A 25,788-nucleotide genomic window follows, 5' to 3' on the forward strand; every position below is an offset into this window, starting at 1 on the left:
CAGATGATTATCAGGTAAGAATGTGTGAAAGGGGATAAATGCACAAAATTGTGCACTAATTGATAAGTGCCTTGCTAATAAAAATCAAAACTACTTTACTGTTGATCTAATGACTAGACAGCATACAGCTGATTCCCTCAAAAAAATTAGCACTGAGTTTGATGGGACAGGTTTGTCAGGTTTTAATGTATTTGGTAGGTTGGTTTTTTTTTTAAAAAAAAAGGTACTAGTGCAGTCAAGGAAAAACTACTTGGTTTTTAACACAGACAATTCAATCAAAACTGACAACATGCTAGATTTCTAAACAACTGGAACAAAATAACATGCTGAGCTATATAGGCTAAGTCAAATGGGAAGTTCCTCTGTTCTCCTCTTTTTTATGCTCATCTCTGCTCTCAGCTTTACCCACCTCTCACCTTGACACAACCCTAGTCATTCTCACTTTTTGCAGTACTCACCTCAACCCAAAAACACAGGAAGCATTTTTACCTCTGCAGCAGTTTGGTTTACTCACAGTTTAGCATGCTGAACCAGACCAATTAAGTGTCTGATGGTCAAGTGCAGGAAAAAGGAAGCAAACCCAGACACAGAGGAAGACAAGGAAAGAAATCATTTACTTCTTAGCCTTTTTCTCAAGGCTGGAGCAGTGAGAAGGGCAAGGAGTCCTTCTCTGTGCAGCAGGCTTTTAGATAGGCTTAACTATAGTAGCTTTTAGCAGTACAGACATTTCAGAATTCTTTAGTTTTCAGAAGAATAACTCAAGAACAATTATTTGATTATACAGCATTAACTTAACAATTCCATACAATACCCAAAGCAACAGTAAGTAGTACATCTTTCACTTCCCAAAACTCTGTCAGAGAGTAGCATTTAATCTCTTCATGAAGTCAGACCTCTTCACCTATAATTTATATACAAATCAATGCCTTCCCTTTTCAGTGTTTTCTTCTCTACTTACAATTTTACAAACACAGAGGAAGAGTCATATAAAAATTTATCCAGTTGACTGATACAGATCTGTAACAGTATTTAAATATATCTTGCAACTGTAACTACTAGTCCCCAAACCACTACCTAATAATATAATTTCTTTTTTTTATCTCTGGCCTTTAGGGTTGTGATAAACCATTGTAAAAGAAGCAGTTCCACTCTTCCTCTCACCTTCCTAGGAATTTAAAATGTTCCAAGTCTTTCAGATACTTCATATATACATGCAGTCTAACAATATACATCCTGTCTATACATCCTAAGTTTGCCTGTATGTATATTCAGTATTTTGACATGCCATCTGAGTAAACACCATACACCATGCCTCTCTGATTAACTCTTCTACCAAAAGAAAATTTGTCTGGATTAATGCTGTACTACTAGTCATCCATCTAGTACAAACAGATGTCACAGAAACAAACTGTTGTTTGTTGTCAGAAACAAACTGTTAAACTGTCACAGCTTATATTGTTTTGGTTTTTCTATTGCATTTAGTTTGGAAAAAGAAGAGGCAGTTATTAGAACACCTAGTGATAGTTTGAATACACTAAGGGAAAGGCAACTATAAAGATATTAAAGATATTATATATCTTTAATGGGTAAGTAAGATTTTAGAGTAGAAAGCTTTGGAAGAAAATAACCCAGCTGTGTCAGCTTGGTGTTTTACTATATTAGCTTCCTAAAATAATGTAAATATATTAAGTTTGTCAAATACCTGTTTTTATCTCTTTACATTCATAGCCCACATCACACGGAATTAGTCTTATTTATGTCACCCGTACCACAAAAATAAGATGCCTTTTACAATCCCCCATTTATTCACCTGTTATCATCTAACAAAGTTAATCCCCCCAAACCTTTACAAAAGTATCAATTGTAACAGAGCATCCAGAATGAAGTGCAAGATGTGAACTAGCTCTCGAAGTGCTAGCAGTGATTCACACACCATACTTGGTATTGCTGCTGCAACACGCTTCGGAAAAAGGAAGTGTTAAGAGCCACAAGAATTACTGCTTTCCCAGCAGTGGCTTGTCGTGCAAGTGAAGAATCACTCATTTTCCCAGCAACACTGGCAGAGAAATACTACTGTCCCTGCATAAGGGGCTGTCCTGAGCAGACCCTCACTCACGATGCCCGAGCTCCACCTCCGGTTTGATTCTACTCCCCTAGGAGACTTCAGGAACGAGGCCTAGCAAGAAGCAAGGCTGCGAACACGACGGCATCTCGTAGCACACACCTACTTAACCCTAGACGCTATATCTGATGCAAAAGCACATGGCTGCACAAACACCTGGAGCAAGGCAGGTAAAATTGTGCTCTTCTCCACAGTCCGAATCTTGCCTCTTAGCCCTCTCTCTAGTGTGCTACAACAGCAGTTAGTTTTTAAGACAGCCTAATGGTTGGATTTGATGATCTGATCTTCAATGTCTCTTCCAACCTAAACGATTGAATCTACATATTTTCCCCGTTTGTTAAACCGCCGTGGCGGCGCTGCTTCCGCCCGCTTCCTGTCGCAGACGGGTGGCGGACTGACCGCCCCACACCGCCCCGGGCAGGCGCCGCGCCCGACCGCGGGCTGCTCTGCTCCCCCGGCTGGAGCCGTCCATGAGTACTTCCTCCTTTCGGCCAGCGGCGCTGACTAATGGAAACAAAGAGAAACAGGCTCTCAGCCACCCCAGGCGCCAGACTTTCACCCTTGCCCGAAGCGCACTTCTACACCTGGACAGGTAGCCCGGCATCGCTCGCTGCAGAGAGGCGATGCGGCCCCTCCGCAGTATTCGGGGACTCTCCGTCGGCCCTCCACAGACCCACTTCTCCGCACGCAAAGAGCCGACGCTCTCTTTACGCGTTGATCACCGACGCTTCACCACTCTCTCACCAGTGCCCCGGTCCCTCTCGTCACCGTCATCTTCCTCCTCTCGCTGCTGCCCATCCCGCTGCCGCTCCTCGCCCTGCGCCTCCACCGGCACCACGGTGAAGCTCGTCGGCATGCTGCAGACGGCCCCAGACCCACTCGCGCCTCCTCCTAGGGCAGCGGGCAGGGTGAGCCGGGCGCTGCCGCTTCGCTCACGTGAGAGCCATTTCCTCACGCAGCGGGGGGGCGGTGGCCGGCACCGCGCCACTTCCCCCTCACCGCTTGACTGACGGCGCTGCGGCCGTAACTCCGGGCTTGAGGAGGGGAGGGGCTTTTGGGCTCTGGGGCATCCCCTCTTCCTCAAACCTTGGTTTACAGTTATCCTTGCAGCGCTAAGACCACCAGGCTGCTGCTTCTCTGATCCCACCAGACAAAAACTGCCTTCCAAATTAAACCAGAACCAGGCTGTAGGACCTTAATCCTCCAGATCACTGAAGGGATGATAGTATCCACAAGGCCTAAGCAGGGGATTTGTTAGAATTGGTACCTGCCCTCAATTAGTGTTGGAACTTTTCCCTTTATCTTGACACATTTTGTAACCTGCTTGCTGCCTGGGTGAGCTACCGCGCCAGAGCTGGCCACAATTTTCACACTGACATTGTACCCAACTTGAGTGTCTCATTCCAGGGTGCTTTAAGCAGGGTATCTGATCAGGAAAAAATGTGGGAGGTGTCCCAGCAGAGAAGGCTAATAGTTGTTCTTTCTGCATGTCACAGCCAAAAGTGAAAACTCTAGGCTTGCCTATGGACCCGGTGTGTATATACCTGATACCCCCGATTGGGGAGGTAGCAAACCACTGTCCTGGAGTTTGGAAAGCTTCTGGCCTTTGTGAATACAAAAGAATCTATAAAGCTCACGGGGAACTCCCTCCCAGTCTGGACTGATGCGCGGTTGCTCATGGTTTACGTGCCACATTGAGCTTGTGCATTCCATTTTAAAATAATTTTCAGTCCTTCTGTGGAAGTGATGACTTTCTAGTCACAGAGCTCCCTTACTGGTCCTTTTATCCTGCTAGCATGAGTCCATCCTCATTCTGCAGTTCATACAGTTCATTCAGTCGTTAGCAGCACCTGAAAAGGGCCTTCCCAGTTGGGGGTTAGAGGTTGGTCTTTCCATGATTTCACCATTACTCAGTCCCCAGGAATAACGCTATGAATTTTGAAATCTAGGGTAGCAGTCTGAAGGATTCTTCCCTTTCCCCAGAGTTCCTCTAAAGTTTGTGCTATGGACAGGACGTATTTCTTGATACCATCCTCCCCTTCCCCATAAGTGGCCATGCTATTGGGTGAAGTCAAAAGGGGTAGACCAAATATCATTTCATAAGATGAAACTTTTAAGTCTGATCTAGACTGTGTTCTAACTCTTAACAAGGCTAGAGGTAGGCACTTGATCCATGACATTTGGACTTCAATCATAAGCTTTGATGGAGTTCTCATGAGACTTTGATTCATCCTTTCAACCTGCCCTGAACTCTGTGGATGCCATGGAGTATGTAATTTCCACTTTATACCTAAAGATTGTTGTAGTATTTTTGAGGTAAAATGTGTCCCTCTGTCTGAGTCAATGTGATTTACCATTCCATACTGGGGAATTATTAATTCCAGAAGAATTTTGCATACCACATTGGCAGTAGCTTTAACTACTGGCACCACCTCTACCCAATGGGTTAAATGATCTACTATTACCAACAAAAATTTCTACCGTTTCACCTGGGGGAGTTCAGTGAAATCTACTTGAATGCTTTGAAAGGGTCGTAAGGCTAATTCTTGTCCTCCTTGGCAAGCTTTCCCCATGACTTTTCTGTTTACCTTCTGGCATATCACACATTTTTCAGTTATTTGTTTAGCTATTCTATACATTCCTATATAGCACCAGTTTCTCAAGAAATGATCACTCTTGGGTACCCTAGTGAGTTTTATCATGCATGCTTTCTAATATTTTCCTGGCCAATGGTTTCTTTAAAAGCTGCCTCCCATCAGATAACACCCACTTCCCTTCAGTGTTCTTTTTTGCTCCTATTCTAAGCAGAGCCTCTTCTCCAGTTTTACTGAATACTGGTACATCCTGAATTTCTCCAGTAGGGGTCAGTACCATCATCACTTTGTCTTCCCCTGGCCTCGGCTGCATTTTTAGCTTCTAAATCTGCTAAATCTCTTAATTCTAAAGTGGTCCCTTTCTGATACCCCTGAATATGCATAATAGCAATTTCCTCTGGCAACTGTAAGACTTCTAAAACATCTGAGATGAGTCTTTCATGAATTGGTTCTTTCCCTTTAGAATTTAACAATCCTCTTCCCATATTTTCCCAAACGTATGCACCACCCTGAAGGTGTACTTGGAGTCAGTATATACAGGCCTCCTCCCTTTTGTCAATATCTCAAGGGCTCATTTCAAGGCTTACAATTCACATGCTTGAGCTGACCAATGTGGGGGGGTAGCCTTCTCTTTTCCATGGTCCCTAATCCTTCATCTACTATAGCTGTCCTAACATTCGCTTCCCCTGAATCACCCTTGAGGATCTGTCAATGTAAAATTGTTTCCCCCCATGCTGGGGGTGGTCTGTCAAATCCTCTCTCAATTTGTTCTGGTAGTTAGTCACTTCTACGAATTATGCTCTAGTTCCTCTACTGATTCCCCATACAAAAACTGGGCAGGATTGAGTTGCTTATCTGTAATTAGTTCTAGGTCATCTTTGTCTATCAAAAAAATTGCTTCATCTGTTAGCACTCAAGAATCAGTGAACCACTTTTCATCTTTCTGTTCAGAATATTTCTAACTGCATGGGGGGTGTGAACTTTTAATTTCCCCACAAAAGTCTACTTTCTTCTACCAATAGGACAGTGGAGGCTACTGCCTCGATAAAGGTTAGCCACCCTCTACTACAGGGTCTAACAATTTTGACAGATATGCTATTGGTCTCTTGGACCCACTGCATTCTTGGGCTAGAACTCCATGGGCTACCCTATTTTCCACATCTACAAATAGATAGAAAGGCTTATCTAGTGCAGGCAGACTTAAAGCAGGGACACTAATTAACTTCTGTTTTAAACTTTCAAATCTCTGCTCAACTTTTTCCCATGTAATCTCTTCCTTTACCAGTATTTCATATAGGAATTTAAGAGCTTGAGTGTATCCTTCAATCCATATACTAACAACCCCAATAGTTTCCTGGTTTCCTTTTCAGTTTTTGTTTGGGGAAGTGAAATTATTCCTGTGATCCTTTCAGGATTTAATAAGCTAGCTTCCCTGGCTTGTTATATGCCTTAAGTATTTTACTTCGTTCTCTATAAATTGGAGCTTTTCTTTTGATACCCAAAGCCCCTGGTTCCCCAAAACGTTTAGTAATGATATGGTGGATTCTCAGACCTTTTCCTCATCCTTCCCTGAGAGAAGTAAGTCATCAACATACTAGATGAGTTCTACCTCCAGTATTATGGGGAAAGGTTGCAGTAGCAAAACCTCTTCTAGGGCTCATCCAAATAAATTAGGAGATTCAGTAAATCCTTGGGGCAATTCAGTCCATCTAATTGTTGCTTGGGATTTTCCCATTGGGATTTTGCCATTCGAAAGCAAATATATTTCTGCTTTCCTCTACGAGGGAACAGGCCCAAAAGGCATCTTTGAGATCTATCACACTGAACCACTGATGTGATGGAGGAATTCTACTTTACGGGGTATAGGGATTTGGTACTACTGGATATCATCCTATAGTTCTTTTATTTACTTCTCTCAGGTCTTGGATGACCCTGTATGTCCTGTTTGATTTTTTTACTGGTAATATGGGGGTATTGTGGGAGACATGTACGGCTCCAAAGTTTCGTCTTTGATTAGTTCGTGATTTACAGTTTTCAACCCTTTTCTTCCTTTGACAGTGGATATTGTTGTATCCTTTGTTGGGGTTATATTATTATAGGGGTTATGTTTAACTTACCCTTATTTCCAGGTTTGACCCAAACTACTTCAATTTGCTTTTCATCCTCCTCTTTTAACCTGAGGAGTTTAACTACCATTTTATCCCCCTCTGGAAGGACCCCTATGCCTAACTGTAGTTGCAAGTCCCTTCCCAGCAGATTACATCCTGTCCCTGGTACAAATAAAACATCTCTCATTCCTATCTTGTTGGTTCCTTCAACATGTTTCATGACTGGTGCTCTAAATCCTTCCCCATTTGCCCCTACTACTTGAATTGTACCTTGGCTTTTCTCACACCCTGTTGGGATTTTACACACACATGTCCTCTCTGCCCCTATATCCACTAAAAACTTAAATTCCTCCTTTTGAGGGCCTACTTTTAAAGTTACCAAGGGCTCCTGTTGGTATTTTGCCTCCAGGAGATAGAGCTACTGACTCCCCTATTCATCTGTTTCTTGAACCTCCTTCAAAACTTTTAGATCCTTTTCTCTCTGCAGGCAGTTTCATCCTAAGTGTCCAGTTTTCTTGCAAAAATGGCAGATTGGGCCCCGATTATTAAATTCCCCTTCTTCTCTTCTAGGGCATCTCTCCAAGGGAGCTCTATTCCCCTCAATTTCCTCCCAGCCCCCCTTGCTGTGGCCCGACTGGGGCCTCACCATCTTATAGAAGTGAGTCTTTGCCTAGTGGTTTCCTTCAGCAATAGCAGCTGCCATTAGCTTAGCCTTTGCCTTTTCTTTTTCTTCATCTCTTCATATATATACCTTTTGGGCTTCTTTTAGCAGGTCATTCAACCCTCTGTCTTGCCAATCTCTAATTCTCCTAGCTTCTTTCTTATATCCGGCTATATGTCAAAGGTCACTTTTAGCAGTGTTTGTCCTACATCACTATCCATTCTTGAGTACTGCCTCATATTCCTTTTTAACCTCTCCAGCCGTTCAGTTGGAGTTTCATCCTTTTTTTTTGTTGCTCTGCAAACACTGTGTGGGCATTCTGATTACAGGGAGCTGTTTGCCTAATTCCCCTGATAATCAATGCTCTGTATTCTTCCATGTTTTGCCTTCCCCTGGGGTCATTATTGTTATAGGTAATGATTAATCAAGCCAAATTAATAATTAATAAATATAGATTTTATTTTGTGACCGAGATACAGTTGATTGTGTCCGATAGCCACAATCAAAACTGACAGCACCGAGCCTGTGGTCAGCACTGGGTGAACACTGATCCAATCTCTGCCACACTGGATCCCTCTCTGTTCACGAAAGCTTTCGGGTCCAGGCAGTTTTTATACACTTTATTTAGCCCGAGGCAGAGTCTCTCTTGTTCTTTTCATGGTTACACATATACATGTTGCCTTCTTTCTCTGCATTGCTCTGGACAGTGCAGTTCCTGGAGAAGAATGAATGCTGATGTTGGGTATGGGAACCTGGCATTTGGATGCATGTTCCTGATGGCTCTGGCTATCTTGATCTCCGGTACTTGTCGAGTATTCATTGTTCAGGTTGTTATTGAGTAAGGGCTCATCTCCTCCAGGGCCACACTTTCAATTGCAAATGAGGCTTCTCCTCACTGCCATCTGTGGTTTCACAGCTGCCATCTGCAGTTTCGCAATGGCATGAGGCAGTCTCTCGGTATGAAGTAATCCCTCGGCTCCAGCATGTGTACTTGTAAGCTTTTATGGATATTTCTTACAAACATTATAACTTATATCATGCATATTTCTATCATATTCTACATAAGCATGAATTATCCTAAATTATATATTGTATTATGGTCCCACATCCTGTGCTGTAGTGGCATTTTATCCTCCCCAGGGGGTCCGTTTACATGTTCCCTCTCCCATATTCACATACCAGCAGCTTGAATCACCTGTCTTTCTTCAAATGCAAACAAAAGGTTTAGTATAGATTGCATTTTTTCCCAAGTATAAATATTAAGTCCTAAAAACAGGTCTACTTGTTCTGCTAATCCAATAGGATCTTCAACTAGACCTCACAATTCCTTTTTGAATGCTCTTACTTTGGAGGAATTGAGTGGGACAGTGACAAACTCAATCCCCCCTTGTGCTCCTCCCATTGGAACTTCCCAGAGTGGGTATAGTGATGCTGCTTGGTCTTCCCTTTTTAATTCCTCCTGCTGAGCAGCTCTTCCCCAGGTATTCTGACTAGGCCCATCATGGGGCTGGGGGGTGCATTAGGTGCTGACAGATATGTGGGGGGAAGACAGTCTGAGAGGTCCCTCTTTTTGTCTTCTTCTAATTTAAACACCTTCACTTCTCCCACAGAGTACCTTTCTAGAGCAAGCAGCATAATCCTTTTCTCCTTGGCTGACAGCTTTCTGGTCATTTACCTAAGTATTTAAGGCTTGGCATATTTCCCTTTCAAAAGACCTATGTAAGGGCCAGAATAAATGGTCTGATCTTATCTCTTCTTTAGTCCACTAAATCATACAATAATGTATCATTTTGATCTTTTTGTTATTCTTTGTGTCAGGGTTCTGCTCCTACTGTGCCAACTTTATACCAAGGGGACTATGGGGAGGTATATTCCTGGGTGCTTTCTTTTTGCTTGTTTTGTATCCCATTCTTATTTGTTTGTCCCAGTACCTCCCGCACCACCCTGGTGGCCTTTCTTCTTTCTTAGCTTCCAAGTGAATCTTAACTACACACTCTTTACAGGTTTTTTTTCCAATTGTCCTCAGATTTAGTCCAAATCCTGGAAACTAAATACTACTTTAATGATCTCTGCCTGTCATGACTCACTTCTGCTTCACTCCAGAGTTCTCCTATCCTTGGGCTACCCACTTCTTCATGTCCTACAGAAATGAAGACATTTATTGCCTGAAATCTGGTTCTCAATTCTGCCCTACAACACTCCTGAAACCAGGCACTCCTGCGAGAGGCGATACAATACAACCTCTTATGACAGGTTTTACACTCACAGAAGACCCAAGGCTGACACCCAGGTCCACAACTCAAACAAAAAACTGCACTCATACAACACAAAAATTTTATTATAAAACAATGCAACAAGCGCTCTGCCTTTCTCGAGTGAGTCACACAAAATGAGGGACATCTCACACATATTAACGCCATAATAAACTATTCTTCTTGTTGAGTTAGGTTCTGATATTCCTGTACCAATGCTTGTCAGTTACACAATGCCCTTTTCTTAAAAATCGTCTTAAACCCTTCTAAGATTCCCCGAACTTAAAACTTATTTATAAAAACCCCCACACATAAACAAACTTCAAAGGTTCTGCTACAAGGTTCTCAAAAGCCTTGTTGTCAAGCAAACCGAATCAATTTCTCAATCTGTCAGGCAATGTTTCTATACTTAGCAGCTAAACACTCCAGATCAGCCAAATCAGTCATGTCTTGAGGATATGGCCTAGGCCCTGCCCCTCGCCTTTGAAGACTCTATGTTAACCTTTTAACTATCCTAACCTCCCATTATAACCTAGATTCCTATAGGCTGTCAGACACGGGTCGAGTGCAGCACTACCTCGGAACTGGGATTTCTGCAGTCGAAATTACAGACAATCCCTCTCCTCTTCAATCCCTTAATCCCCGTTTTAACCCCCAAAGTGGCTAAAGTTTCCCTTATTCCGGGTTCTCACTCAGCCTCTGACATTCGCATCGTCTCGTTACAGCCTGGGCCTCTCGCAGGGAGACAGAAAGGCAGTTAAAAAGATTCCACACTCACGTGGCAGACTGGGGACTGCCCTGTCCACATCTCATGCACGCACACCCAGACTTCCAGATGTTTCGCAATCCCCTTTTTGTGACATAGTCACCCATCTAGGTTCTTCATGCACCGGTTTAGGAGTTACCGCAATTTCTTAGAGAGTTTTACTCCCCTTTCTCTTTTTGTTCCTTTTATTCTACCAACTGAGGGTTGACCTGTGGTCTCTCATAGCAGCAGGAAAAGCCCAGGCAGGCCACTGTAATTTTAAGGGACCTCCGGAGCCATGGAGACTTGAGGTATATCTCAGTGAAACCTCCAAATTGTGAAAACCAGAATTCACTGCTTAGAATTTTTAAGTTTAATAATAATAGGACAAAAAAGGACAATATTTCCAGCACTGGGGTGCTCCTAGCCAACAGCCAAAGAACATACCAGTGTATACAGACAATGTTGTCTTTATACTGTTACATTGCTGAGATACAAGCATATTTATGTATTTCATGAGTTATTCAAACATTCTTGTGAACTTTCTGATGGGAACTCCTTTGTTTGACTTCTTCACACTCCAGCTTATCTGCATGACATCCTGTGTGTCAGGTCAATATATTTTATTTCTTCTTCTGTCTCCATCCTGCTGTTTCAGATCCTCTGATAAGGATCTAGTATGTCCTCCTTAAGTTTAACATGGTATTCACTAATTGTCCTCCTGTGCTCTGGTTTGTGTCACGGTTATCTTATCACTTGGACACATTGGTCCAACTGGCTAGCCGTGCATTTTTTTTAGTTATAAAAAAGCGGATTTTTAAGTCTTATGTTTTATGAAGGTCTATAACACAATATATTCACCACACTACTATTTCCATAAGTAATACATAGATATTGTATTCATTACACTACTATTTGTATCAGCAACACAGTGCATACTTAAACAGATAGATTATATTAACTGAGAGATTATATTAATAAGCAGCTAAAAAGATTTATAATTAATACTATTTCTAAATACTTATAATCACTAACATGCTAATATATAAATGCGAAAGCCAATATTATCTGGTCATTTTTTACAGTTGGGCAGAAAGAAAAGGGCACGGAGAGATGCATTGTAGCATTTTGATACGTGGTAATGGGCTTACCATTCAAATCATGGTGTCACTACAGTAACAAGAATAAAGGCTGCATGAAAAAAAGAGTTTCTTCATCCTCCCTCAGCCTTTTTCCAAGCTTAAAAAAGCAGCTGGAATAGTTTCATTGTTAATGACAGCAGATCTCCAATATTAATGTTATCTGCAGAGGTAAGGATGTTTTGGGGCACTTTTAATGTTAAAGTTAATTTTAACTGAAAACACAGAGCTCTGCACCATTACCATCTTTCTGTTTGGAAAGATTGGAATGCAGCAGGACAGCACCAATTCAAACAGAAATATGCAGATGGACCTTTAGAAGTCATTCCTCTTGTTAACAAAAATGGATTTTGATGAACATTCTACAATACGGCCCAAAAAGAAACTAAAAACTGGAACACATGAAGATCTGTATAGGAAACTAGTTTATACAAGAATAGTAAAAGGATAAAATTAATGCTAACAATAAGGTTGTGATTTAAAATCTGTTTAAGGAACAGATTAAGACATTTGTCTAAGGAAGTTACTGATGTCACTAAGACACCAATACCTTAAAAACCTGTACTGTCTTTGATGTTATCAAGATATTAGAAGTAAATCACTAGAAAGAAAAAAATATATTTATTGTCACAGATAAATGTAAAGTCAGAAATAGCAAAGCAGGAAAGAGGAATGCTTAACAGTCTATATGAGTGAAAAAAATTACTAATGTTACAAATTTTCACGTCATCGGGACTAATGTAGTTCAGGCATGTGAAACTGAAAATAAACTAGCCATTGACTTCTTGGACTCAGGAATGTTGCATTTTTAGAAACCTCACAGTCTTTGGAAATCTTGGGAAATAGGAAAAATTCCAAGAGAGGGAATGACTGTCCTTGTCAATATTGAGTCATCAATACTTAAAAAGAAGAAAAAGAGTGGCTGAGGAAAATTGAGCTAACTGGCTTAATAATAACTTTGTTTTGAGGAAAGATGATCATGATCTGTATATTTTGGGGACAAGATAATGTGTCTGAACAGTTAAAGTGTTACGGTCCACATAAGAAATAACCAAGGCATTTGATTTGGTACCAGCGGAAAATTGGTTGGAAATTTCTATGGAGTTAACTGCATATACTTCCCATGTATTGCAAAACTGGTTTCTGAAAGGTCTCAAGCTGTTAGCAGAAGCAGAAAAAGCATACAAGACAGGGAGCAAGGAAGATTAGGATTAGGATTTCTTCAGACCCATTTTTCATCAGCCATTTAGATTTTCTAGTAAAGTCTGTGGTTCACAAATTATTGCAGTGAGTAATGGCAGAAAATGTTTGTAATATGAATTGAAGAGATAAAGTCTTTATAATGCAATCATGAATACATCTGAGGTTCAGGACTACAAGAGGTGAAAATTCATCTTGGGAAGCAGTTCCAAAAAGGATACAGTGTAACCCAAATTGAGTCTGATACCTTTCCAGTTTGACCTTTGCCAGATCTTCCTGACTCTTCAAGAATTAATGTTTTTTACTATGACGAAAATGCAAGAACTGCATTGTGGTTATTTCCTATCTAACGAGTGGTTTTCAGAGTCTTGTGCACCATGCCAAGTGATATTGTTTTAAGACTTAGTTTGTTACCTACTCATGCCTCGTCAATGAGAAAAAAGGGGCATCATAACCTCCCATTACCAGATTCCTTACAGTCTGTTATTTCTGTCTTCTAGAACACAGTTCATCTTAACACATTGCAATGGCCTAACTTTGTGAGAGCTAGAGAGTGTCAATTGCCAAGTGTTCATGCCTAGGGCATGCAGAGATGTTGCAGTGCCTTTTCATATCTATGGTGATTAAGACGCACCTGAAGCAAGGTATCAGATTGCATGTCTGTCTTGCATTCAGAGCACATGGAAACAGAATTCTATGAAAACCTAATGAAATTAGTCATTGCCAACCCAGTCAATTCAAGTAGTGAACTGTTACTTTTAATGCAGTTTGAACAAGAGCATAGTGGTATATTCATGCTGCTTTGTGAATATGGAATACCCAGCAGCAGCTCCAGAAACACTGTATAACCACTCAATTATTAAAGAAATTTGTTCAGTCTTCCAGGATTAGAGCATGCTGATAGACAAGCACAAAGTGGTATGAAGGTGGAATGCTACTGAAATAATAACATCAAGCAGCATGGTTGACTCCTTGATAAATAATAAATACATTGACAAGAGAACACTGGAGGATCCTTTAATGGGTTATTTAGGATGTTGTATCCACTACAATATGAATAATGTTATGATACCGTCACAAAATCATGTGTATGTATAGTTATTGAACAATATTTGCAAAATTAGTGGCAAGCATTTTTTACTTATAAAAGGCTGGGAACACAACTGGATTCAACAACTATTCCTCCATTCAGCAGATACATAAAAGTTTGCTAACCAAAGGTTGAGGAATCTAGGCGGGGGGTGGGGGGGGTGGGGTAGGGCATGGCACATATATTTACAATATAGCATGTTTACTGAGGAATGATATGCCAGAGCATGTGCTGATATTACCACACAGGTTTCTAATGAGATTGAGATTTTCTTTGTAATCCTTTAATGAGCCACTTTTCATTAAATGCACATACTTGGTTGTACTTGAGTTGCTAGCAGAGTAATGCTGTTGGCTCATGGACAGCCTTTGCATGACAATTTCCTCTTTCAGTAAACTCCTGTGGCTTCTGTAAAAACAGTGAAACTCAAGAGCTGTATTGGTTTGCTACAGGGAAAACTCATGGCTGAGCTTTGTAGAAATCCTCAGACTGAGCTGGGCCTGTAATAAGTTTACATGGTGATAGTTTGTGGTGCTTTTTAGTCCATGAGGTTGGGTAGACTATTAAGGTACTGTGACAGATAGCTGCATTTCTTAAATTTGTGGCTTCCATTTACTTCATGAAAACCTGCATATTGTCTATTTTGTTGCAAAGATGAGATGGATAAACAACAAAGCAAAAAGGTGTGTACATGGGCCTCTCTGACACTGGCACCTGGAATGGGCTTTCTGCCTTTCTAGACAGTAACTTACAGTGGTCAACAGATGTTTCCAAGTACAAGATAACTGGCAGACAAGCTGACAAACTCTCCAAAAAGTAAGGGATAAAGATTGTCTCAAGGACCAGTACCAGCAGTCAATGACTAGAAGTCACAGAAAAAACAGATGCAGAGAAACCACATTATATATTTTAACTCCAGGAATGCCCTATGATATTGTTTAATTGTCCAGAAGGATTGTTGAAAGGGCCACAGTAGGCAAATTTTTTTTGCAACTTCAGATTGATTTGTTCCATCCAGCAGAGCTGAATTTTCTCTATTTGGAGAGTGATCTTACGTAATTTAGTATCCTCATTTAAGAAGAAACCTAGCAAAGATTGTTTCTATCCTTCTCTGTCTTAGGAATATATTCTCAAAGACCCTAAATGTACTAATTGGCCAAAGTTGTGCTGACCAGCTTCACCTGAGACACTCCTACCTTCACATTCTCTGTCCCTGGATCTAGGAACTCCCTTTAAATTTAGGCTCGGGCCTTCTGTCTCTGTGTGATCTGTGGTATGGATGTACTTGTCTTAAGTTCCATTACAGCTCTGCTTCATCATGAGCTTTGTTATCCAGAGGCTAGCCTGCTTGTCTCACTTGGGCACTGTGGAACCAGTGGCTGGAGAATCTCCTACTGTACTAGCTTTTGTTAATGTGGTTTGGCTCCTTTCCCAAAGGGAGCAGACAGGCCTGAGTGTTCCTTGATGTTCTTCTGAATGAGGCCCTGAATAACTTGCTCTACCCTTGAAGTTCGCCGTTAGTGTAAGAGGCTGCACTAAGTGACCTCCAAAGTTTTTTCACACACTACTTCTTTCTGATTTTGTAAAAATACAACCACTAGCCCAGACCAACTAGGTGCAACAGAATTTGTTTTTTAACAAAGAAGAAAAATAGAAGGAAAATAGAAAGCTTGGTAAAATATCTGTTGCCTCCACCCTCTACTTCTGCTCTCTCTTTTCTAATTTTGCTGCACTGTGTCAGTATTGTGTGGTATGGGGAGGTCATGAAGCCTAGCTCCTGTAGTTTGCCACGCGATATAGGAAACACTAATAGAATGTTAATAAAAACAGGTTATACCTTTCCTGGCAATAAAACAGAATGAAAGTCATCTCTCACTAAGAGAGGCTAAGCCTGTGTTATGGTGCCTATAACAGCACTGCTGTCTTAGAACTCTGTGAGCTCTAATTTCTATTCATTCTTGTTGCATTGTTCAACTTCACTTGCAGAATTAACTTTTCTATCCTTTCCCTCTCTGTCCACTTGACATACCATTTCACTTACTCCTTGAGCTGAGAAGTTGTGGTGTGGCGAAGATGCCAAAACTGTGGAGATGCACCCTTAGAATATGCATAGTCAATTTTTCTTACTTGCAGAGTCTGTGCCGGGTGGAGCATATTTTATTAGTTACAGAAGTGACAAAATAAACCACTTTTACTGACTAAAAAAGACTGCAGTGCAAACCTCTCTACAGGCTGAAGTAGAAAAAAAAATTTGCTTTCACCAACATGACTTTCACATACACCTGTTCCTCTTCATCATTCCCTCTGAGGGAGGGAAATTTGAGGGAGGGAAAACATAATGGAAGTATTTAAAACACTTGTATGTCTTGAAGTTGTTCTCTGACAAAATGAATGCCCTCTCCATCCCCACAATGGCATCTGCTAGCATACACAATTGAGCTGACTTGCAACATAAGCACTGTAGGTTAATCATTGCCAAGATTTAAATGAATTGTGAAACTAGTTTCATGATGCCAAATAAGTGAGGAGAACATAGAATCGTAATAAAAAACCGTAAAGAGTTGCTTAAAAAACAATACTTTTTCATATGAGTGGCAGGTAAAAACACTAAGATGACAAAATAGAAGTTAATATTATTTTTGCTTTAATATTACTTTGCTTTAACTGTGTTTTATTATTCTGCTGACATAGAGTACTTGGCAGAAAAAACCCTGCATAATTCAATTACATTGCTTTTCTTCCAAAGAGAAATTATGCTCAACTCAGTGCTAGGAGCTCCTCTGCCCAGTGAGAGCCCTCATCACTGAGCAGTAACACTGATATGCACTCCTTGGAAGAGTGGGTTCTCTCACTGAGTATTACATTTTCAGTATAAAGGGTGGGGAGTAGTTTCTTGCATACTCATTAAGGATGTTGTTTTGGGACATGGCAAATAGCATAGTTGAATCCCTTTAGGCAATAAATACTTGAAATCATCCTGACCTATTCCAAATAGCATGTTATTATGCTAAAACTAGGTGCTTCACATTCTATTTTTAATTAACTGTCTGGTGACTGTTAAATCTCATGTTCTTTAGTATGTCTGCTGAATGAGGACCCTCAGAGGACACAGGCAAAATTAGAACCTTCTTTGCTTTGTCTGGAGTGAAGTGAGTCTACACAAACAAGCTAATTCTGACCAATTATTTCTCAATAAAGAGAGCAAATATGTCTTATGTATCAGGGAAGCTAGCCAACATAATTATCTTGCAAATCAATAGAAAACTGCTAATCTTTCTGTAAGCTATAATAGCTACAGTTACAGCTTCAAATTTTAATATTGACTCAAATTATCATACATCCTGTCATGCTGAAATACTAACCAGCATAACTTTATTCTCTTTGTAGAATTTTGTTCAACTAAGTGTAAAAACTTGTATTAGATTTACTGCTTACTAAAAATCACAATTTTCACAATATTTGGGAGTATGTAATCTCTGTGGATTTTTTTTTTTAAATCATGCCTCAGTGTCTCCATACTGTTGTATACTGTCACCCAGTGCAATATAGTTGGACAGTACCTTTCAGAATACCCTGAGGAAGTATGGTATGAAGACTATGATGAAGACCATGGTGAAGCAGTTATCTCCTGCAGTGCATGCAGGACTGTGAGGTGGACTACACTAACAGTGGACTCTAGCGGGAACCCTTTGCTGTTAGCCAGACTGGGGACAAGGGGAGGAGTTCATGGCAATGTTAAAAACACTATAACCTGGCTCAAAAGGACTAGGGATGGAGATTGTAATGGATATACCTTTAAATTGTCATAAACTATGATTCGAATTTTGTGGTACAGGAATTAGTACAGCAGAAACCACCTGAGGCAGTGGAGGAGAAGACTTACAGGAAGCAGTGACTTGACGTGAGTTGGCTTTGGCGCCCAGTAACAAGCAGCAAGAAATAGAGCCCAAATCAATGGACTAAATGAAGTCAACAGACATTTTTAACATATTTTATAGAAATTTTGCAGGGGTGGTCTATAGACTAAGGGAATAATATCTCTGTATTATATCAAAGAATGGAAAGGGGAAAGTGGTTAATAAGGTTGTATGGAATAGTGTGGGACTTGAGTATAATGTAAATGGTACTAAATAAGAGTTGGAAGTCCCAGTTTTATACATACACTTTATGTTATCAAAAACATAGCACTTCTCTGCCTCTTGTTTATTTTGACATGGGAATGAAGCACAGGTTTTGTTTAGGTTACAGATCAATCCATAATAGGTTTCACTTTTTTAGCATTTTTATCTTTGATGTTTTCCTTGCAAACTTTTCATTTCTCATGAAAAAAAATCATAGCCAAATTAAGACTTTGTTTTTTAACAGCCAGGAGCTTGTGCTTCTGCAAACATTCCCAGACATCAGTCTACAGCTTGGGCAAATTACTTTCACATTTACATTAGTTGCAGAGTCATGTGATAAGCACAGCTGGCAATATGTCTTTATAGACAGTTACCACCTGTAATACAAACACAGAACAAAAATTTCCTGCCCTAAGTAACCTTCTGACATCCCTAACCCTGTGATAATTTTCATCATGTGAAAGGAGGAAGGAGGTCTTGGGAGATTTATGGTGATTGTTTGGCTTAAAAATACCACAACACTTCCCTCACCCATGATATAACATGCAGTGGGTCTTCAGGCAAGGACATATCAATAAATATGACCTTCCTATGCACAGACCACCCCAATTTGTGAGGCAATTCTTTTGCACAAATTAACATATGTACATCAGATCCATCACTTCTCTAAGTCCAGTGAGACTTTCAGCAAAACAAAGGTTGTTGTTACCATTATCTAGCTCAATTAAAAAGTACCTCTTTTTGTCTATGGTTAAAGAGGCAGATGAACTACAGTCCTGCTTCCTATACTTCCAACTTCCTTTATAGTAATGATAGCCAAGAGGAAAATCTGATCAAAACCACAACTCATTTACTCTGTAGGAGAGGTACTGATGCAGTCTAAAACTCTCTCTGCTTTCATATTGCTTAAATTAGTAGTGGAAGAATATGGAGGATTGTACATGTTGTGAGCTTCAAGATGAAGCTGAACATAATCACCAGGTTTGAACAGCTGGCATGAGTGGTTAAAAAATTTCATATCATTCCAATAATGATACCTAAACGATAGCCTAAATGTACAAATCTGTATTCTTCTCCATATTGCCTAGCTCCATACCTGGATGTGCCATTCACATTGCTGCACATATCCGCCACAGATGCCTCCTGCTCTACCTCTTCTGGTACATTTGGGTATAAAAGTAACACTGAGCTTTTAAATACCCCCTCAGAAATAGTGTATGCTGCCAGCGGCCTCTCCTGGCAGACATATAGTCATTGTAAACTTGTGGGTATAGCCCCCTGTTCTATAAGGTAAGCACTGTATCCAGGGTGTTCCTTCCAGGAACTCCTTTCCTAGAAGGACACACATCCACTGCCCAGCAGGCTCAGAAAAGCAGTTTACACTTCTGGGAGTTACAGTTGCCATAAACTCTCTCTTTCAAGATGCAGATTTTTTTTAGCCTTAACTAATGACAAGTCTTTGTTGTAACAATATTATATGTTTTGCTGGGCCAAGAGTATTTGCAACACCAGCATTTCTATGCCTTCTGCCTTGTCTGCTACTGCTCCATACCCAGTAACAACCATGATCTTCAGCTCTGCAAAAACCCCACTACTTTTTTTGGCACCTTTGGGTTTTCAAATGTAACTGTAGTCTCCGGACTGTGTCTGTAGACTGCAACCCAGAGCCTTGGTTCTGCTGCTTCCACAGTAATTATGCCATGATAATTAGTAATTATGGTCTAACAGTACAGTCTTTATTTCATTCTTAGTCTTCTTAGTCTTTTCATTTGAAACATCAAACAAAATCACAAGCTTCCAACACAACTATTATTAGTCCTACAAGCTGTCATCTCCCCCACAGCAGTATGTAAAGGATGCTTCCTCATAACCAACATTCTCAGAATGAAACTTGAAATTCAGGTCATGGCCCCAGCTCATGTGATGTTTTATGAGAAGCCCTTCAGGTCTCATAAGGATATCTGTAAAACATACAGCTCTCCTTGTGGGACAATCTGACTTTTCAGCCTCAAGATAGCCCAGATCACTGTTGTAGCCTATACTGCATGGTTACTAGGGTAACCCATGGCAGCAAAACTAAAAAAAATTAATAGGAATGCTAATTGTGTGCAAATGTCTGTTCTCTCATTCCAGTAGTAAGAGTGAGGAATTTGTCCTGGCATTTCCCTCCCTGTGTATTCAATTTGTTGAATACACAGGGAGGGTACAATTTGATTTCTTTTCTGTTGCCTTGTAAATACCAGAAGTCCAGACACAATTCTACTGTGCTGCAAAGCAAATAGAAAGTAATTAGAACAATCCAAAACATGAGCAGTCTTTTGAATTTGTTAATTCTAGCATTGAGCTCATCTGCATTGAAAACTGCACAAGCTGTTGAGAAACCACTGTGTCTAGCCCTAGAACTTAAATCTCAATAGATTAAAATCACATGGGGTTTATCAATAGCAGTGAAAATATTAAGTTACTAGCTTTGTAAGTGATGTTCTATAACCATAGGAACATATGAATGATGTTTAGTGAAAGGAACAGTATCTCACAGAGATGACAGAGGATCCATTCTGTCATCTCTGGCTGCTCTCCAAGAATAGCATGGAATTTATATCTTCAGTGAGAGTACAAGTGATAATCAACCATAATTCACTGGCCCCCTATCACTCCTTGGTCTTAAGGATGAACAAAATTTTCCCTCTAAATTATTTTTTTTCTGTTTCTTGATAGGTTGTAACTCCATGCTATTACCTGACACATTGTCCACCTTAAAACCAGGAAGACTTCTGGTACTTGACCCAAGAAGCACTTTGTGCTTCTCCTGGGCTAATCTGTCAGAACTCAGAGCCCACTGTGAAATGAACTTCTAAAATCCCCTAAATTGCTAGTGTATCATATTCTCATCCACTCATCTGTGTTTTAGCTTACACTTCAAAGCAGGCCAGACTGCAGTTGAACGTCCATCTCACATTTGGCAAGGGAGGGAGGTTTCACCCATGATGCCTCATCAAAGTGTAACAAATAGCACGTAAAGAGTCTGGAGAAATATATCATCCCAATCTCTCCCCTCTTCTGTTGTCTACCATGCAAATCCTCTCCACCTTTGGTGCAATCATGAACTTCAAGCATAACTCACCTATATTTCTACATTCATCAAAGTCTTCAGTCATTAGTTCATGCTTGCCTTAATCTCCCATTCTTATTTCAAGCTATTTTGTTCCTCAGTGTTATAAGTAAAAATAAAAATTGACCCAATCGTAATAAAAATAAAAACAAAAAAAAATATTTGTGACTGTATTACAGTCCCGACAGCCACCAATAAAAAAATGACAGTGCAGACACCGGGATACAGGCTGGGTGTGCTGCTTCTCTAGCTGATGACAAGAGATGGGGGGGTGGCAGGCTCCCCCTGGAGCTCTGTTGAAGCCCAGCTGTCAGTTGTTTCAGCGCAATATAAAACACAGGCAGCGCACACGGGTCCCAGGGAAACTTTATTTGATGGTAAACTTCCCCTTTTCCTCTCCTGGGACCTTGATCAAGGGGCAAACAAAGACTTATATGTGGGGGAAGGTCAGGGGAAGGTACAACTTTCAACAAATCAGGAGAGCTGGGAGTAAAAAACTGAGGCCGGGATAACAATAGTGAACCAATAAACTTCCAAGGGACGAAAAACAGTTTCAGTAAATGGCTAAAGTTTGGAGAAATAGAAACTAGAAACTAGCTGACAAAATTACTGGGAAAAGGTGGAGACAAAAGGAAAACAGCACCAAGGAAAACCACCAAACCACAAATCAAACCATAAACCTACTAATAAAACAAAAAGCACGATACAACATGGGTGGACACAGATCCGGCTTCTATCGCACTGAACCCCCCTTCGTCCACACTTGCTGCTACACAGGGACAATTCTTACACTCTTTTTCTTACCCGCAGCATCAACTTTTTGTCTCCTTTCAAAGTCCATCATATTCATGTTGGTTTCTTTCTTCACTCAAAGATGCACAAAACCTCATCTGGGAAGAGACAAATGTTCCTCCTCCGATTCCCGAATCCTGTATTCAGGTGGAAGGTGTTGATGGCCCTGGTTCGTGGGCCATCAGCACTGGGCGTCCTGGGGTACATGCCACTATGAACAACCATCTCCTGTGCAGCCGAGTTTTCTCTGTATGTTAATGCAGAGTTCCACCCTTGTCAACCAGCTGAGGTGTCATTCTAGGATTTAACCCTGGTCTCCCTTCAATATCATGTTTGATATGTGTTAGGGATAGAGTTAGTAATTCGTGCAGATAAAATATAGACTTCTATAAGGTATGTGAACCAAACCAGCTGTACATGGTGGGGGGGGGGGGGGGGGCTAGGAATTTCATTCTCAGGATGCCAAAATCATGGCAGACTGGCAAGGAAATACCATTACATTTACATAAGAAGGAAATCTCGGCTGCACAGGAGATGGTCGTTCACGGAGGCTGTATCCAGAGACACCCAAAGATGATGGCCCAAAAAGATACCCATCTGAGATAACCAGAGCCATCAACACCTGCCACCTGAATACAGGATTCCCTGAATCGGGGAGATGCATGAATCAATTCCCGGATGAAGGCTTTGTGCAGTTCAGGCTGAAGAAAAGAACCAATTTGAATATGAAGAACTCTAAAAGGAGACAAAGGGACTCTGCTGCAGGCAAAATAAAGAGTATAAGAACTGCTCCCTTGGAGCAGCCAGTGTGGATGAAGGGGGATTTGGTGCAATAGAGGCCAGATCTACGTCCACCCAACCTATCTCCCGGGGGTATTGCGCTGTCAGTTTGATTGTTGGCTGTTGAGACTGTATCACTGTCGTGATTAAATTATTTTTGTTTTTATTAGAATTGGGCATATTTCATTTTTACCTATAACAATCTTGGTGACCTGACGTGATCTGATTAAGGATTCCAGGGTCCCCTCTTGAGGTCCAGGCGGTGCCCTGCTGAATTCAGTGGCCAGACGAGACTGGGAGAGCCCAACAGAACCAATCAGATTACACAAACTTTTTGTAGCCTAAAAGTCACAATCAAGAGATAAAAACGGACCCAGAGCTCTCGAGGACGGAGTTAATTCTCTGTAAAGCCGGCAATTTTTACTTGTAAAAATGACGTGCACGAAGACTCCAAATGGGAAAACGAACCGTAAATATCGTGTGGTTGAGTGGGGAGTGATTGAGTGTGTGTGTGAGACGTGATATTATCACGAAGCGAGTGTGGACCCTAAGATCGCAGTTCCACTCTTCCACGAGGAAAGTGGTCAGTCGTGGGGGAAGCGGGTGAAAAATTAGTTAAAAGCACACATGCACCAACCCAAAAACCCTGGGAAATTGGGGAGGGAAGGGGGTTGTTTTATCGATCACAGGCTGAATCAGAAGGGAACGGTAATCCATCAACAACCAGGAACAATGAGACCTTGCTGCATCCAGGGATAGGTAAGAGAGCTCTTCTTTTTTTGTTGACTAAAATTCTGCAGATCGGTTCACTGCACGATTAGTAGGTCAGCAAAAAGCTTTTGTTTTTGTGGCATATTGTGATTGAGAGCCAGAAACAGTGTGTACCCATAAAAAACCCACGAAACAGACCAGCTTTTGACTGAATTCACCAAAGAAAAAGTAAGTAAGGTTAAAAGGACGTGGGATTGAAAAAGAGTAAAATCCAGGGAAAAACCCCAAAGAAACCAGGGAAACGGGAAAAATATTGTATTCCTGACATACGAGGCACAGTCCTCTGGGATGGATGTTAGAACATTGGGAAGATTACCCTATGAGAAGGAGAAAATCTAAGGAAAAGGTAATTTACTATTGTATGGTAAAGTGGGCAGATGTGGAGATCAGGAAATATCTATTTTGGCCTGTGTTTGGGTCATTTAACAAAGAGATATGTCGAGCATTGGGGGAATTTGTGTTTGAGGAGGAGGGGTCGACAGAGCAGGAAATGGAATATGCTCGGTTATGGGAATATGCCAGTATCGGATTATTCCCTATCACAGCTTGCAAACAACCTAAATATCAAGTAAGAACTTGGAAGCCCCTGGAAAACCTTCCTCCCCCTTACCCGAACCCTCAGGTGCAAAGTCCTCTCCCTGAACCCGTGAACCCCGGGCATCGACAGGCAATGCCGCAGGCACCGCCACCTGAAGTCACGCCTCTACAGGAGCAAGCTTCGGCAATCCCCTCCCCACCAGAACAAACCCCGTTCTTTCCCTCTCCTACACAACTGGAGGAAAACACAACACGCACACACACATCTGCAGGGAAAGATTCCCCACCCTCCAGTCGTAGGAGACACAGAACTCAGAAGGTGCACACAGGTGATAGCAAAGACGAGGAGGGACAACAGGGTCTCTTTCCTCTCAGAGAGGTTCCAACTGCTCCAAGAGTCATTGGTTATGTGAATGTGCCAATAAATTCAAGGGATGTACGGGCATTCAAAAAGGAAATGGGAAAGATCATGGATGATCCGTTGGGGGTGGCGGAGCGACTGGATGAATTTTTGGGGAGCAGCATTTACTCATATGATGATATTAGCACTATTGTGAGGTCATTGTTTAATGCCAAAGAATGGGACAGGATAAGAGTGGCTGCAATAAAAGATTGAGAACGCAGAAACCCACAAGGAGGGAATGGGGAGGTCAAATGGCTCAGCCAAAGGCCATCCTGGAATGCCCAGGTAGAAGAAGATCGGCAGAAAAGGATTGAACTAAGAAATATGGTTATTCAAAGTATTTGGGGAGCGGTGCCAAAGGGACAGAACTTGGGGAAGGCTTTGGGGGAATGCCAGGGGAGGGATGAAACTCCTATGGAATGGTTAGAGAGATTAAGAGTCTTCAAATGTATTCAGGTACAGACCCAGACTCTCCGGTAGGAGCCATACTATTGAAAACACAATTCGTGGCTAAATCTTGGGAGGCTCAAAAGTTCAAGAGGGAGGATGGGAGGAGGATGGGAGGGAGGATGAAAACAAAAGATACAAGCCAAGTTTTTGGTGGCAGTAGTAAGAGAAGCTCAGAAACAGGAACAGAATACTAGCACCGGGAATGTGGCGCATGCGCAAAAGCCCTTGGGGAAACCCATGTATCCACTGAAGAAACCTGCGTCCCGTCAGAGGGAGGCGCCAGAGTGCTACTATTGCAAGCAAAGAGATCACTCTAAAAGGGAATGCAAGAAGAGAATGAAGGATAAGAAAATGTTCCAGAAGAATTAGAGGTGTCAGGGGCTTTTTAATATGGGGTCTGTAACACCAAAGGAGCCCTTGATAAAACTTAAAATTGGACCCCATAAACAGGAGGTGATGTTTCTGGTGGATTCAGGAGCTAAAAGGAGCACCATTCAATATCTACCACGAAGATGCCCAAAAAGCAAGGATTCTATGAAGGTAACTGGGGCAAAGGGGGAACCCTTTAAGGTACCAGTAATCAAAGATGTAGAAGTAGAACCTGAAAATAAAATATGCTTGGGGAATATGTTACTAGTAGAAGAAGCAGACTATAATTTATTGGGAAGGGATTTGATGGTGAACTTGGACATTAGCTTAATTGCTCAAGAATTGCAGGTTGTGGTAAGTTTATATAAACTGACCACAGAGGACAAGGGAAAGATCAATCCCAAGGTGTGGCATACTGAAGGGGAGGCGGGGAAACTGGAAATGGAGCCTATACACATAGAGATTGAGAAACCTGAAGACCCTATTAGGGTAAAACAATACCCAATACCCTTGGAGGAAGACGGGGGTTAAAACCCATAATA

General features: G+C 41.3%; 2 protein-coding genes across 5 annotated transcripts in view; both read right to left on the reverse strand.

Moving 5' to 3' along the window:
• Positions 1 to 3,125, reverse strand: part of LOC135301156 (solute carrier family 12 member 7-like) — a 70,872-nt gene extending 67,747 nt beyond the window's left edge. For 2 of the 3 annotated variants that reach the window (XM_064421476.1, XM_064421459.1), the window contains exon 1: positions 2,867 to 3,125. In XM_064421476.1, coding sequence (XP_064277546.1) covers positions 2,867 to 2,978 — 112 coding nt within the window. In that variant the 5' untranslated portion in view covers positions 2,979 to 3,125. The remainder of the gene's footprint in view (positions 1 to 2,866) is intronic. The other variant, XM_064421468.1, reaches the window with a different exon arrangement.
• Positions 1 to 25,788, reverse strand: part of NFX1 (nuclear transcription factor, X-box binding 1) — a 129,430-nt gene that overhangs the window by 10,165 nt on the left and 93,477 nt on the right. The gene's annotated exons all lie outside the window — the stretch shown is intronic.

The sequence above is a fragment of the Passer domesticus genome, chromosome 1, assembly GCF_036417665.1.
Source record: "Passer domesticus isolate bPasDom1 chromosome 1, bPasDom1.hap1, whole genome shotgun sequence".
Lineage (NCBI taxonomy): Eukaryota > Metazoa > Chordata > Aves > Passeriformes > Passeridae > Passer > Passer domesticus.